At 50.9% G+C, this 14,880-nt stretch overlaps 1 protein-coding gene across 11 annotated transcripts in view; it reads left to right on the top strand.

Annotated features, from left to right (window-relative positions):
• The window catches only part of LOC126533064 (MAP/microtubule affinity-regulating kinase 3-like), a 153,362-nt gene that overhangs the window by 72,099 nt on the left and 66,383 nt on the right, over window positions 1-14,880 (top strand). For all 11 annotated transcript variants that reach the window (XM_055071751.2, XM_055071746.2, XM_055071743.2 and 8 more), the window contains exon 2: window positions 14,492-14,603. In XM_055071751.2, coding sequence (XP_054927726.1) covers window positions 14,535-14,603 — 69 coding nt within the window. In that variant the 5' untranslated portion in view covers window positions 14,492-14,534. The remainder of the gene's footprint in view (window positions 1-14,491; window positions 14,604-14,880) is intronic.

Genomic DNA, 14,880 nt, shown 5'->3' on the forward strand with positions numbered 1-14,880 from the left:
TTGGTCAACCCGATCTCGTCGGTTCACCCGAGCTAGGCGAGCTCGATCGTGCAACGTAGCGATTCCTTTCGCTCGATTCCATTCCTCATCGCCCACACTGCTCACGACCGACCGATATCCCGGTGGTACATGTATACCGTGGTGGAACGCCGCTCTGGCCACGAGCGTGAAATTTGACGCGAAACCCACGCACTGCATGCGGGAATGGATTTCAGCAAGCTTTCAGCGACATCGCAACGGCGGTGCCGGTGAGATCTCGGAGGCCACGGTCACTGGTAATTAAGATCAATGAGACAGTCGCAGCATCCTCTGGCTGGTGTATGGAGTGCATGCATATATAGAGAGAGTTCTTTGCGCTCACCGATGCAGTAAACGCTGCTTGCGTGCGTATAAGCACGAGTATAGTTTTGGACGTGAAACTGCGCCGCTTATCTTGCCACCAGTCCCTGCACCGTTTGCACATAGGCGCGCGCGCATCGTGCTATAGTATATCATGGTATATAGTATCGCCTCGTCTCATAAAGGCTATTTGCAAATTAGAACCCATTCAGAAAAAAGGCTGTTACATTTATCTATGGCCGTTACGGCCGTATGTTTTCACCGTCGTCCCACGCACACGTTTTATCACTGGTCCCATTGTCGTTTCGTCGCACGTGTGACCCTCTCCGCACAAAATCGTACACGGATCGACTAACATTGAAGCGCCTATCTCAGTGATCACACCTACTGCGCGAATAAGTCGACGTACTCACCCATTAAACATAGATCCCTTCGTTCCAATAATAGATTGTTTTAAGTTTTCTTTTTTCCACACGCTGTTGAACTATGGAATAACTTACACGCTTATCTGCGTTCATTGCCGACTAACGAATTTCAGAAAGAACTTGGGCGTTCTTTGTGTTCATAAGGTGTTTGGCCCACCTTTGCTATGTCTCTAAATGAGGTACAGCGGTATTTGTAAATAAAAATAATAACAAAGGTCGTTCGCGCGACCTTGTGAAGGAGTCGATCGACGCGTCGCGCAGCTGCACGTGCGTTGCGCGTGCGTGCTCGTACATTTCTCGCCGACCTGGATTTGCGTCCGTCTTATCTCCTCGCTCGCGGCGCAGTACGTGTCCGTCCTCCATGTACACGTATCACGACGGCTCCTTCCCGGGAACCGCTCCTTCGTGGATATAGAGCGCGCGTCTTCGCCCCGGCTCCTTATCGCGATGTATCGTCGCTCCTCGCGCGCCCTTCCTCGGGCGCCGCTTCTCCAACCGCCCCTTATCGCTGCAGATAAAGGAGAAAGAACGGCAATAATAAGCAAGCGCGTTGGGCAGCGCAAGGACTCTCCGGAGCTGCTCGTAAATCTCCCGGCGGCGCTTTTCTCGTGACTCGCGCGTGCATGCCGGGTCTGCTGTGTGTGTAGCCGCCTTCGAAAATTCCTATATACGCACGCGGGGAACTTCCTGTGCTCGAAGAGAAGAAGGCAGCGCAGACGAAGCGCACCGCGACAGAGCTCCCGAAAGTACTGCCATATAGACGCGGATCGTTCGCGTCTGTTTATGCCGGGGATCGAACATGGACACGTGATCATTGTATTTGCGCTACAGTGCTATAAATATTAAAATAGCATTAATTTGTATGAAATATGCGTTATATATATAACGTTCGGTCTTTCATTTACATTTAATTTTAGTAATATCTCCGCTTTACTTCTTTGTTTGAAGATATATTTGATACAACAAACCCCTCAGCAAAAGTGTACGCCTACCACGAATTCCGCGATAAAGCGGATGTTCTCCGCCTATACAAACGTAAATTGAAATTGATGACTGCATGTGCGAACTTGGCTTTGCGAACTTTCCATCGCGCTCATCAATTCCCCCCCCCCCCCCCCCCCTCTCTCTCTCTCTCTCTCTCTCTCTCTCTCTCTCTCTCTCTCTCTCTCTCTCTCTCTCTGTGCGTGTGTGTGTGTGTGTGTGTGTGTGTGTGTGTGTGTGTGTGTGTGTGTGTGTGTGTGTGTGTGTGTGTGTGTGTGTGTGTGTGTGTGTGCGTGTGCGCGCGCATTACGCACTTCAGTTCTTCCGGTGAATCCGTGGCCCGTATACTTTTGCGTACGTGTGTACGTATTGTGCGCCTGTCCGAGAAGGGGTAGCCGACATCTTTGTTTATTTTTTTAATGTGCCACGATTCCAAAAGAAGTCGCCGCCTCCCGTGGTTGCTTTCTTTCTCCAAGACGACGGCGCCGTTGGGGCTGCTGGTCGAGGAGTTCGCGGTGATCGGCGCCACAGCACTGCGTACGAGGGGGTCAAGGTCACTCTTGTTGCCGGATCCTGAATTTCAGGCACACCTTTAGTTTCGCCAACGTACGAACTGGCGCGCACTTCCTTTTGCGTGCATGAAGCGAGTGGTAGATAATGTGTGTTAGTACTCCTTTCCAGGCGTTGCATTTACGAACTCGTATGCTTTCCTTATTGGAATCGCCAACAGCCCCACGTGCGCCACATGCAACATCGATGAGACGCTCGCCCATATTATATGTGTCTGCCCGTGATATAGCGCCCAGAGACAAGTGCTGTGCAAAGTCCTTCCTCCCATTATGGAACATACCGACGTGCCCAAACTGCTACACTGAATTAGTAAGTGGTGCTCCTCGGCCGTACCGTGAGAGCTTGCCTGACGAGGCAGAAAAGGCAATAAATAAATAAATAAATAAATAAATAAATAAATAAATAAACCTGAGAACGGGTGGCGCCGCCGCCTTGAACTTCCGGTACCAGCTCCTCGTGACATCATTCAGTTTCCTGGCCTCTGCTCAGACCTGTTTAATTTTCTATTGGTTAAGGTAGACTGTGTATACTGTACTCTAAAGGAACCACGACACTGAGTGCAGCAGGTGTTGAAAGCTTATTGTGAAGAAGAGCGGCAGATTGGGGGCGAGTTGGTGGCTTTCGATAATGTTTGAAAGCAGCGCTAAAGAACGTACGCCGGACGACAGAATGGAGGATGGCACACTCACGGCGCTGACTTACAACTGCCCTTTTTCACGACAACAACGGCCTTTTTCACTTAGAACGGCCCAATTTTTCTGAGCCACAGCGCCCACAATATAAGTTACCTTGAAATCCGTGACGTCACACTGACATACCAGCATTGAGGTTTCGGTGCGAAAGAAGTGAAAGCCTCATCATTTTTCTTTTTCATTTCATTATCAACCCCTTACAGCGATATTAGCGCAACTAGTGTGTTGAAAAAATAATTCATAATGCCAAACTGAGTTAGCGTTTCTCTCTATAGTTCTCTGCCTTTAACATCAGCGCGCATTGTGAATGCCATTCGCGATATGTCATTCGTGTTGGAGCTGCGAGGAGAGCAGGGGCCCTGTTCTTTTACCGTGTGAAGAAGGACACGCGTATAACAATATATAGGCAGGTGGTGTGCGAGGCACCCAGGCGGTCTCTTCCGGCATGCCGTTGCCGCACCGGAAACGCGCAGACTTGTTGTTGCGGCTGCACAATGCAATTATGACTTTGCAAGTACCGCCATTGTTGCTCCCTGATTGCGGCGTGGGCGCGTCCGTCCCTGCAAGGACGTTGCGGTGCGTGTATACATACGTGTGCGTATATGCACTGGCGGTGTACTTTGCGCACCTTTTGTCCTCGCCCCCAGTCTGACACGAAATTGCGTCTCAGAGAGAGAAAAGTTGAATGCGAGATGAAATTATATCTTCGTTTCTTTCCTGTCCTTATCATTTCTACGCCCAACGCGGTCGGTAGCTTACTGGATGGCGTTGCCCTGCCGAGGTTGCGGGTTCGATCCCGGTCGCGTTTCGATGAGGGCGAAATGCAAAGACGCTCGTGCACTTAGATTTTGTTGTACGTTAGAGAACCCAGGTGGTCCACATTTAAGTTGTCGTTATGTTTTCTACCCCTCCTTCCCAATGCAGATGGACTGTCCTGTCGGCTAGTGGGGGGAGAAACAAAGTTGTGGATAGATATGGAGAGAAATTAAGAAAGTAAGATAATCTATTCGCTCAAGCAGAACAAGAACGTCTGATCTTTCGCGCAGAATGAGACCTATAAAGGACACTGGTTCGGCGCGTTTTATTGCGGTATCGCAGGGGAAGGCCGAATGGGAGAAGAAAGAAACAAAGCACGTGAAATAGCGAAATAGCCACCCATGTCGAACCTTTATTTAACGAAACGAAATTTCTGATTTTGCGAAGTGGTTTTGGTTCCCCCGACACATTTCATGTGAGCCCTGCGCTTTGAAAACCTCGAACCGACCAAACGTTTTCGGGCGAAATACGGGCACGTCCGGGCTTCGGTTCGGGTGGCGCACTAAAGGTTGTGCTTCAAGGTTCTCAGCTGTGAGTCGGCGCCCGTCTTGTGTGTAGCCGACGTCTGTGCTCGTTGCAACGAAGTATACGTACAGCCTGTGTCGCTACTGTATGTGTACTGATCGCTCCTCCAATGTTTACTACGGCAGCAGCTGGCAGTTGCGGAGAAGCGCGACGCCGCTCTGTCGCGTCGGCACGAAGCATTTCGTGATAAAGTGCGTGTTGTTGTGCGCTTTTGTGCTTGTTAAATGGGGCGGGGGGTTGGGGGGGGGGGGGGGGGGGGTCGTTGCGGACGCGAGATACGTTGTGTAAATCCTCGCGGTCTTCTCCGAATCGCGCCTCTCCGGTGACCGGGGGAGATAAAGGCGACTGCGCGTGCGTGAGATGTGACGTCAGTGGCCGCGGCTTTTAGCGTCCCCCAGCGACATGTTGTTCGGTTCCAAGCTGTGTGTTGACTGTCCTCTTACCTAAATAAGTTCATCGGACAGTCGGAAGAACTCGCAGCTGTTTAGACGTTTGTACTCGGCGGTCGCTTGGAAGTAAACTATAGTGAAATGCTTATTAACTGTCAAAGCGATATTTTATTGTTGGATGTTCCCCGTAGAAGTTTGCAAAAAAGGGTTTTACAGGCTGCGAACGTGTGCGGGTGCTAATACATTTCAACTCGCTAAAGCGCGTCATCGACGAGACGAAGAAACATGTTCACGGCGCTACTTCCAGCGCAACTGCTCCTACTACACCTATTCCAAGGGAAATAAAGTTGATTGATTGATTGATTGATTGATTGATTGATTGATTGATTGATTGATTGATTGATTGATTGATTGATTGATTGATTGAACTGGCGCTCCGACTGCGTCAGCGCACTTACCCCGTGTTCATCGAATGAGGAATTGCGCACGTGCTTTGAACACGTTGATGGCAGCGGTATCCTTTCTTTTTAATCTTCTAATTCTATAGTACGTATTCTGTAAACCTTCAATAAACGCCATTTGGGAGAAGCACCGTGTTTGTCTTACGTGTCTTTTCGTCTAAGTCTCGTTAGTAGCGCGCTTTAACAAGTTGAAAAGAAATAGTTTGATTTTAATTCTTACAGTATCCGATATCTCCTTACACCCTGTAATAACGTACCATTTGATGTGTTTTTTACTGATAAGGCTATACGTAGCTTCCGGAAAGCTTTTATACTAGACCAAAACGCAGAAATTTCCCTGAAAGTGCATTTTCAGTCAGATGCTTCTGCATCTGAAGGACATTTAAGATCAAGATGACTGTCAGCTGGATTGTTATAAACTTTTGATTAGGTGTTTAGCTTGTCATTTTTAGTTTATTTAGTGTTACGGAGGGTTGCCTTGTATTAGGTTTTTTTTTTTTAATATGTATTGCTCGCTTTCTTGTCACTCGTTAAAACCATCCTGTGCTCGCAATATTGTATGTATACAGTTCCTGCACATACACAGTTTTTACTCGTCGCAAAAAAATACCACGAAAAAAAAAAACTGACGCTGTGCAATCGGGTTCACACGCAGTGGACGTGGGTTTTATCTCGCATGACAGTCGGATGCTCTCTGTCTCTGTCTTAATCCATACCTTTTTTTTTTTTACTTTTACGCAAAATATATATTTATAAAAGGCACTGGGGTTACCCGGTAGTGGCCTTCAGTGACCTCCTTTCTTTTTGTAATTTATTTTTTCTCTCTCAATCTCGGCATTCTACGTCGAAAATGTTGAACACTGTATAGAAGATGCCAAGCTGTATAAGTTATATGCTTCTGCATGGAGCGAAACGGGCGCTCCTGCCGCGATAGAAGGATTGCCCCCCTTTTTGTTGCGCTGGTCACGAGCCAGATGGATTCCTCGCGGCTGACGCGCCAGCGAGAAATTTTCGTGCGATAGGGCGTCTTGGTTGGCGTCAAAAATGCGGACCGCCACTCAGTCATGTGATCGTGCTCCTTCGCGGCCCCGAGGCTTCCCTGGCGTGCGTCGGGGGGGGGGGGGGGGGGGCTCTTCTGACGCTCGCGGCCGGCAACACCCGTTTCACACTAAGGCTCGTGGGGGGAGGGGGGGGGGAAGAAAAGAAAAAGAAAGAAACCTGCGGTTTTACGTGCCAAAACCGCGATTCGTTTATGAGGCACGCCCTAGTGAGGGAGTCTGGATTAATTTTGACCACATGGGGTTCTGTAACGTCCACCCAATGCACGCTGCACAAACGTTTTCGCATTTTACCCCCCATCGAAATGTGGCCGGCTTAATAGCGCAACGCGGTATAGCCACTATACGCCACCACGGCGGGTCGGCTCGTGGTACGTTCAGTCATTTAAAGAATTTCGCCCCATTTACTTTCATCGTCGTGATCATCCTGTTTTGTGTTCACTGCAAGACGAAGGCTTCTCCCAGCAATCTCCAACTACTACTACATTGCATCAGATGGTTTCGTATATACTACGCCAACAAGTTTCCTAATCTCATCGCAGCATCTAATTCCGCCGAACTCGACTGATTTTATCTTCAGTTGGTATACATTCTGCTGCCCTAATAGACTAACGTGCGGCTTTCTACTTAAAATTGCACGCATAAAATCGCCAATGTGTCCTGCGTGCAACGTACGGGAAGGCGTAGCCTGTGCGCTTGCTGGCTATATTGACATTAAATGAACTATATATATATATGAACCCGCAGCTCTGATGTCCTTGCTGAATATTCATCAGACTGTCATGACTTGACCCACGACACGTATATACTTGACTAACGGAGCAGCGCTGCTTGTGCGTCTCGCGCAAGGGACACACTTTTGTTCGTGTGTTGCGGCGTGTCTGTGACATATGTCGGTCGTGTCATTTCCTTTCTTTTCCATCTGGAACAGCGTGCTATAGGCGTCGTGTTAATTGCATCATATTAATTCGTACAATGTTATACATGCTCTAGGAGTTCACATGGTCTGCGAGATTCGATTTCTTCCTCTTAGTCTCAACTAAGAGTATTGGCTGTATCCTCGTTTGATTCCTAATCCGTGCATGCCTTGCTGTCTCTTAACGTCATCCATCTTCGCTCTCTCCTCTATGCAAGCACACACAAATAACTGGCGTTTGAGAGCCGCTCATTGCTGCAATGGGCTCGCCTGCTATACTCGGAATCTCGGAGAACGTATCGTCGGCATAATAGGTAAACCAACGGCGCCATTAGATAAGCGACGATTTTAGAAACGAACCGGACCAACTAGCTCGAAATTACGTTTTAGTCGGCGTAACGGGACTAGTTGACCTATCGAGGTGCATTAGCAGCCCTACTTTAGCGTTCATTCGTTCACTCGACCTTTACCTTCACCCAAACGTCACGTGTGCCGGTTGCCACGGGCAAAAAATGCTGTTGTCCATGTCAGTGATGGGAACCGCCTGCCCCTGTGTGACTGAGGTTCGGTGCATGGCCTGAAACAAGTATGGCGCCGCCCGATTTCGGCACCGGTGTTGGGCTGAGGAGCTTGTTGTGAAGAGGAGCTGCCGCTCGTTGACAAGTGCCGACGGCCTGGTGCTCAACGTTCTGGCCCTCGGATCTCTGAGGCAAACAACGCGGTAGCTCGAGGCCCAGAGACTCTCGGCGCTGGGCACCCGTCACGTCGCCGTGCGGTGCAGCCGCGCTGCAGCTCTTGGGTGCTCACGATGAAGAAGAGGTCAGAGTGCGGTTGGAGAGCGACTCGGGAGGAGAGAGAGGGAAAGGCTCCGCTCTGTTTCTTTCCGAGGAGGAAGCGAGCCCTTCCTATTTTTTTTTTTTTCTTTTCTTCCACTTGGAAGCTGCAGCGGCAGCCGTGGGGGCTAGCTGCTCGTCGAGGAAGCGAGCGAGCCGGTCGGAACAGGGCGACGGGCTCACGCACGACCTTGTCCGGCATCGAGGCCGCCGCCCCCCGCTGAGCGAAGCGTGACGCTCTCTTTCCGGCAAGGCGCCGCTGCTCTGCCACGAAGCCCGACCAGCGGGCATCGCGCTCGCTTCTGCCGTTCTGCGCAGCGGTGCCCGCAACGACTGTTCAAGGCGGCCTGTTATTTCGATAAGTGAGCTGTTTCCTGCTGTAATAGCGAATTCTGTTAGGCGAACAGGGAACACATCTTGGAGTGCCGGAATGTGATTTTGTTCGCACCCAGTATAATTCGATAACGCGGAACGCCTATAGCGCCGTCGTCGCCGTTATCTTTCGCGTGAAAACTGCGCGCGCTCGTTATTGCGAGAGCCTACGCATGCGCGGTTATTTCTTGATGGTGTCGGTAACGGCCCGCTACTACCGCTGTTAACGCAATGGTAATTCCTCCTATAAGCCTGTAGGGTTCACCCAGGCTATTGTGCGTTTTGTTCATGTGTATTCCGTTGCAAACAGTTATGTTTCTCAGTATCCTTCGCCGCTTAACGCTGCCATCTTGCCTGTTGTTCTGCCGGCACGGTACGCACCAACGTTGGTACGCACCGTGCCGTATTCTATATATGGTCGAACTTCTCTACAACGAAATAACCAGTGTAAGGAAGGAATAACTCTCTTCCTCTCTGGAGTCTGTGTGTTCTGCATCAGGGCTCTATCTTGGTTATTAGCACCAGGGAGACGCAAATGAAATGAGCAATAAACACGTGAGCACTTAAACGGCTATAGAGGGTTCGTTCTTTTCACGCGACATCATAGCCGCAAGAAATCTCAGACAGTCATAGTGCACGTCCACACGGCTCGTTGTGACAGATGAACCGGTAAGACGATTTTTAAATGAGCACTTCGCCGTTCTTGTGTGGCAGTTATATAACCAGATCAGTGCATACATTCCATGAAGCCACTCTGTTGTCCGGTTTGTTCTTGTGCAGCAGGGCGGCGCTTTCGACCATAGCTCGCAGGTCAACAGCCGGGCACTATGAACTCGCGCTGCTAAGTGTTCGTCGAAACCGCACGAAACCGAACCGCCACACTGTTTGCAGTTGTTCGTTTATCGGGACGACCAAATCGGCGCGGTGGGCGCTTACCATAGCTTACCTTATCGCGCCGTTATTTCTGTTAAGAACCAGCCAACAGAGATACAGCGTTTCGCCGCATGTAACTGTGAGTCTGAGACAAACATTTAAAATTCAATTGTGTAGTTTGACGGGCCAGAACTGCGATCTGGTTATGAGGCTTGCCGTAGTTTGGATCAATTTTGACCACCATGGGGTTGTGTATAACGTGCACCTGCATCTAAATACACCAGCGTTTTTGCATTTCGCCCCCATCGGAATGTGGTCGCGGCGGCCGGGAATCAAACCCTCGACCTTGGGGTTAGCAGCGCAACGCGATAGCCGCCAAGCCACCGCGGCAGGTGACAAAATTTTGTGGATTACGTCTGCCGCGGTGGATATAAATGTAGTCGGTAAAGTTCTCGGGAATCTGCGGGCACCTATCAATATAGAATTACTCGGCATCGTGGCGTTTTTGCGTGCCAAAGTTCAGCTGCAGCACTTTAAAATGGGAGCGTTCTTGTTTTCATGTACGGTTCCAAATCCGGTTCAGTCATCCCAGCCCTGCACAAACCTATCTTTGTCAACGTAGCGTTTGCATATATAGTGAAAATGGTCTTTTATAGTGAAGCTGCATATTCCCTGCAGATTCGTCCACCTGTCCGTCTGTCGCCTGTACGCCGAAAAACTGCCTGCGCAACCTCATGCGCATGCGCGGAAAAAAAAAGGAGAAGGAGGCGCGCGATTGTCTGCGCCAGTACTGATGTCGTTGCTCTCCGTCGCAGCGCGGCCGAGCGCGCGCGCGCGCAGTGGTTTCTCTCCGGCTGCGAAAAGGGTAGGCCATGCGTCATACGTACTCCTGAGGAACAGGCAGCTTTCGACTAGCAAAGCCGCGAGCAAAACTGAGAACGAGCTCGTCTACGCCGTGCCGATGTTGCAGCCCGGGCACAAGAACAGGCTCCTGCAGCCGAGCGCAAGCAGCAACTGCGTACCGAGGATCCGGCAGCCTACCAAGCCGTCGTTTAATGAACCGTTGGGATTAACCCAGTGATAAACACCGGGGCCGTACGTTTCAGCTTGGCTGGTTAACCATCTGTGCGGAGTGCTTGGGCGGTGATTTTTTATCACTTTCCCTTCTTGTTACTTGTTTTGCGTATTCGTCTGGTGGAAAGGAATCCGCTGAGAGATGGAGATTCTTGATGAAAGAGGAAGTGAAGTTACAGCAGCGCAGTAACTGTCTCTCCGGGGAGGTCACTTCAACCGCGCAATTACCAAGCGCGCTGGTTGTGCGAGCGCGGCGTCGCGAAATACGGACGCGCTGCAGTGCCGCGCGCATCGAGGAGGGAGAGGGTGAAACGTTTTATCGAGGTTCTCGGTGCAGGGCTGACGCACGACGCTGAAGCTTGACGTTCGCGTATTATATCGACACCTGCACATGCGTGTGTGTGTGTGCTCACGCTTATGATGATGATGATGACGATGTATGCGAACTTCTCCTTTGTATCGGGTGATCGGCGAGAATCCGGATCTGGTGCTCGCAAGAAGAATCGAGTAGCGCGTGCACGTCGGACAGGTTGCCCGACGTGGCCGGTGTAAAGATGACACCTGCTGCTATAGCAGTGACACCACCGACGCAGTTGGTCCGCGGTTGTAATGCGAGCGGCGCCGGTACGCGGATGCGTTCTTTTCTCTTTTTAGTGCGCATGTATGTAGTCGTTACGGGCTACGGACGTTAAGGGTTACGTACTGGATTCCAAGAGAATGGAAGCGTAGCATGCAGAGGGCGGCAGAAAGTTTGAGAGGAAGAAGTTTGCAGGGACAAAATGGCCACGGTTAGCACATGACCGGGGTAGGTGGAGAAGTATGGGAGAGGCCTTTGCCCTGCAGTGGGTGTAGCCAGGATGATGATGATGATGATGATGTCGTGGAATTAGCGAAAGTTCCTAGGCGAACGCGCTCGGGCGCAGATTACGAAACGTCGAGTGTGAGCTCAACTTGCGCCTACGTTGTTAATCGCCCTCCGCGCATGCACAGCGCCGTCGCTAACGAAATTCCGGAGGCTTCGCACGTGGCACCGCTGTCCTCGTCGAAATCACCCTCGATGTCCGATTGCGTTTCGGCAGAGAGTATGTACCGAAGTCACGAATAACTCAACGGAACGACATCATCTTTTGCATCGACTTCCGTGTGGCTCACTCTGCGTTAGCCGTAAGAGCAGCTCTGGAACGTGGTGCCGAAAAAAAAAGAAAAGAAATCTCGGAACAGCGGAAGATGCGGGGTGGGGGACAACAGCCGTTTGACACTGAAACCGTGACGTCCGACGCATCCTTCGTTGGAGGGAGGCGATGCGTCTGTGTGTGTCTAAATGTTTGTATATGAATCCCTCTCTCTCTCTCCCTCTCTCTCTCTCTCTCTCTCTCTCTCTCTCTCTCTCTCTCTCTCTCAATATTTATTATAGACCGCGAGCGTGGATTGCGGTGGGCCCTTACGTCAGGCACGTGCGCTGTGAGCGAAGAGTGTTTAACGAGGTCAATGGCGAAGGTCTTCTCTGTCGGTGGGCCTAGCTCCCTGGTACCCCGCACTCTTTCTTTCTTTCTTTCGTTTATTTTCGCCTCTCTCCGCTGTGCCGAGCCGCCATATAGCTGTGGCGTCAGCGAGCGTACGAGCTCTCGTGGCGTCGTCATCGTCGCGGCGAAGCGGCACGGTGTGGGAACTCCCCCCGCGGGCAGCCCCCTTCCTGTGTGTGTGTAGTCGGCGACGTCATTTCGTCTCCGTGTGACGAAAACGGACCCATTTTTGTTCTCTCCGCGCTGCAGAGATATCGTGACGAGCGCTTGAATCGTTCGGCAGTTTCCCACGCAGCAGTCGACTTGCCCCCAATCGCTTTGTGTTTTAGGTCGTCCGGTGCAGTAGCCATGGCTCCCTGCGGTGCATTATTGCCAACGTTATACCGTATTTCGCGTCAGCCTTTAATGACTCCTTCGCATCGAGTGAGCGTCGCACCCTGCTCTGCCAGGGGGAGGGGGCTATTTCGGAAAGCTTCCGGCCGCGCGACTGGCAGGAAAAAAAAAGAGCTGCAAGGGTACTGCTGAGCGGTGGCAGCAACAGCTGTGTAGTCCATGCAGTTGTTACGCCCAGTGACACCAGAAGTGTTTAGCGCGTAGTATTAGTTGTGGAAAATGTGCGAATGCTTCGCGCGTCGACGGCCGACCTCGCTCTAAAGATGCGCGGGTCTTATTAGCTCGTCTCCTCTTTCATATGCGTGTAAGACGATGTGGTTCGCTTGGCGCTTGCGGCAATAGAGCGAACTTCTTTTGCGTCGGTCTTTGTTCCTGACCGTCTAGTTCGCCGCGAAGCGCGTGTTGCAACGATTATTCTATGCCAGGCTTCTCAACCAATATTACGCGCGCTGCTATACCTCCGTCCTATAGGCTAGCACAGACGGTTGCGTTTCACTCGCGTGTACGCAAGCCGCCCGGCTTCTGGCATCCCAAACAGACTTTTCAGTTCTTGCGTCCCGTCAGAGGCACAAATTTAAAGATAGCTGAAACGCTATTGAAATCCACGAGCCCTATCGGCTCCATTGCGCAAGCTCACGGGAGGGAGCCAATGGGACTTGCAGATTAAATTAAAAATTAAATTATGGGGTTTTACATGTCAAAACCACTTTCTGATTATGAGGCACGCCGTAGTGGGGGACCCCGGAAATTTCGACCACCTGGGGTTCTTTAACGTGCACCTAAATATAAGTACACAGGTGTTTTCGCATTTCGCCCCCATCGAAACGCGGCCGCCATGGCCAGGATTCGATCCCGCGATCTCGTGCTCAGCAGCCCAACACCATAGCCACTGAGCAACCACGGCGGGTGACTTGCAGATTCCGATTGCCTTGGGTGGTTTGAACGCTCGTTGAAGGCGTGAGTGTGACAAAGGTGTAAGACCTTCTGATCTTTTCCTTGGCTGCTTCCAAAGCTATTAACGCGATAGCGCAAAACAAAAAGAAAAAAAGATTCCAGTGTCACTGTCGGACGTCGTTTCGCGAAAAGTCATTCCGAACCACAACCAAGCAGGCCCTCCACGTGGCGAAGAGGCGTTACTGAACTAATTGAATTCCTCAACGTAAAATGCGTCAGAAGAATAGTGAAGTATGACCTGAACACAACCTACAGACACGATAGCGTCAGATTGTAAGTTGAATAAACCAGAAAACATAATTCTGTTACGCGGATACTCAAACACGAACCCCTTTTCCAGCATTAATTCTACCATTCATAGAGCGGCGCGGCCCGCTCGGTTCCTTGCAACGACACCATCCAGATGGCGCTCGTCTCCGCGCATCCGCAAGAAAGCTGCGGTTGCCGGGAAGCGTGACAAGAAGTCACGGATCCTTGAAAGCTAGCCAATCGCGTTCCACTCTCAAAGGCGAAGCTCAAGCGTCCTCCAAATTTTCACCTGATGCAGTAAGCCTTTAGCCCTTTCGTATCTTTCCGAGCATTCGAGTGTATGAGAAAGATGAAACGCAACAACGGTTACCAGAAAATCGGCCACATGTAAGCGGGCGCGCGGACGCCTATTCGTGCATGGGCACACGCGTGATGTGTGAGGGTGTTGTGACGCGCGTCCACTCGCATTGCAAAACCGACAATATTCCACAGTGTTCACCCTGTCATATATCCTCTCTCTCGAGACCCGAAGACAGCTCAGGGGCGTAATCGATTTTCGAACCGGCTCAATTATTACCTGTCACTATGTGCCATACGAACTCGCGAGCTGTTTATACCGTCGGATCCCTTCCGATCCGTACCGCCTTCCGCCCTCGCCTCTGAGGTTTGTGTGCATAGTCCGCGCGGCTCTGTTATTCCTTCGACAGACATTGATATATCCTTTTATTTCTCGAGAATAACAGGAGCTTTGTGGTACTCTTCCACCGCGCGCGCAGCCGTCACGTTCTCCAATTTCAACGAGTGTGCCTCGTGTAAGACCCATACTCGTATTCCTGTTTGTGTCATTTTGGGGTTCGAATCACGCGCATATAGCGCACCTCAGAATACGAGGAAGAACTCTGCAGCTGCGTATATAGCTCCATTCGCTGTGTGTGTTGTACACAGGAGGACTGCTCGTGTGGTGTGCGTATACCTAGTCCGTTGACGCGTTGTGCCTACCTGGGAAATCGTTTTGGCTGAACTCGTGTCCTTAATTGTTCCCTCGCAGGAGGCAGGCTGGCTATAGGCTGGCGTCCTAGAGCGGCCCCGTGATGAAAATCAAGGACGGCGACCTGTCCTCCCGGCCGGCCACCAGGACATCGGACGCGGCCGGAGACAAGGTGAGTCTCAATTGACCGTGACTGGCATCTCTGAGTCGTATTTGTGTGTACGCGTCTTACGTCTATGAATGGAAGTCTGAATTACAGGGCAGGAATTTTTTTTTCCCTACAAGGGTAGGCCTTTAGGAACCCGTGTGCTAGGTCATAGACGAAGACGTGATCATCAGAAGGAAGCCCGGCTCGTAGATTTGGGGACGTTACTTTGAAAACGTTAAAAAAAAATCTCACTTGGTCAGTCAGTCGGCCAAAATGCTGACTGCATGCAAGCAAAACAGCG

Source organism: Dermacentor andersoni, chromosome 7, assembly GCF_023375885.2.
Source record: "Dermacentor andersoni chromosome 7, qqDerAnde1_hic_scaffold, whole genome shotgun sequence".
Taxonomy (NCBI): domain Eukaryota; kingdom Metazoa; phylum Arthropoda; class Arachnida; order Ixodida; family Ixodidae; genus Dermacentor; species Dermacentor andersoni.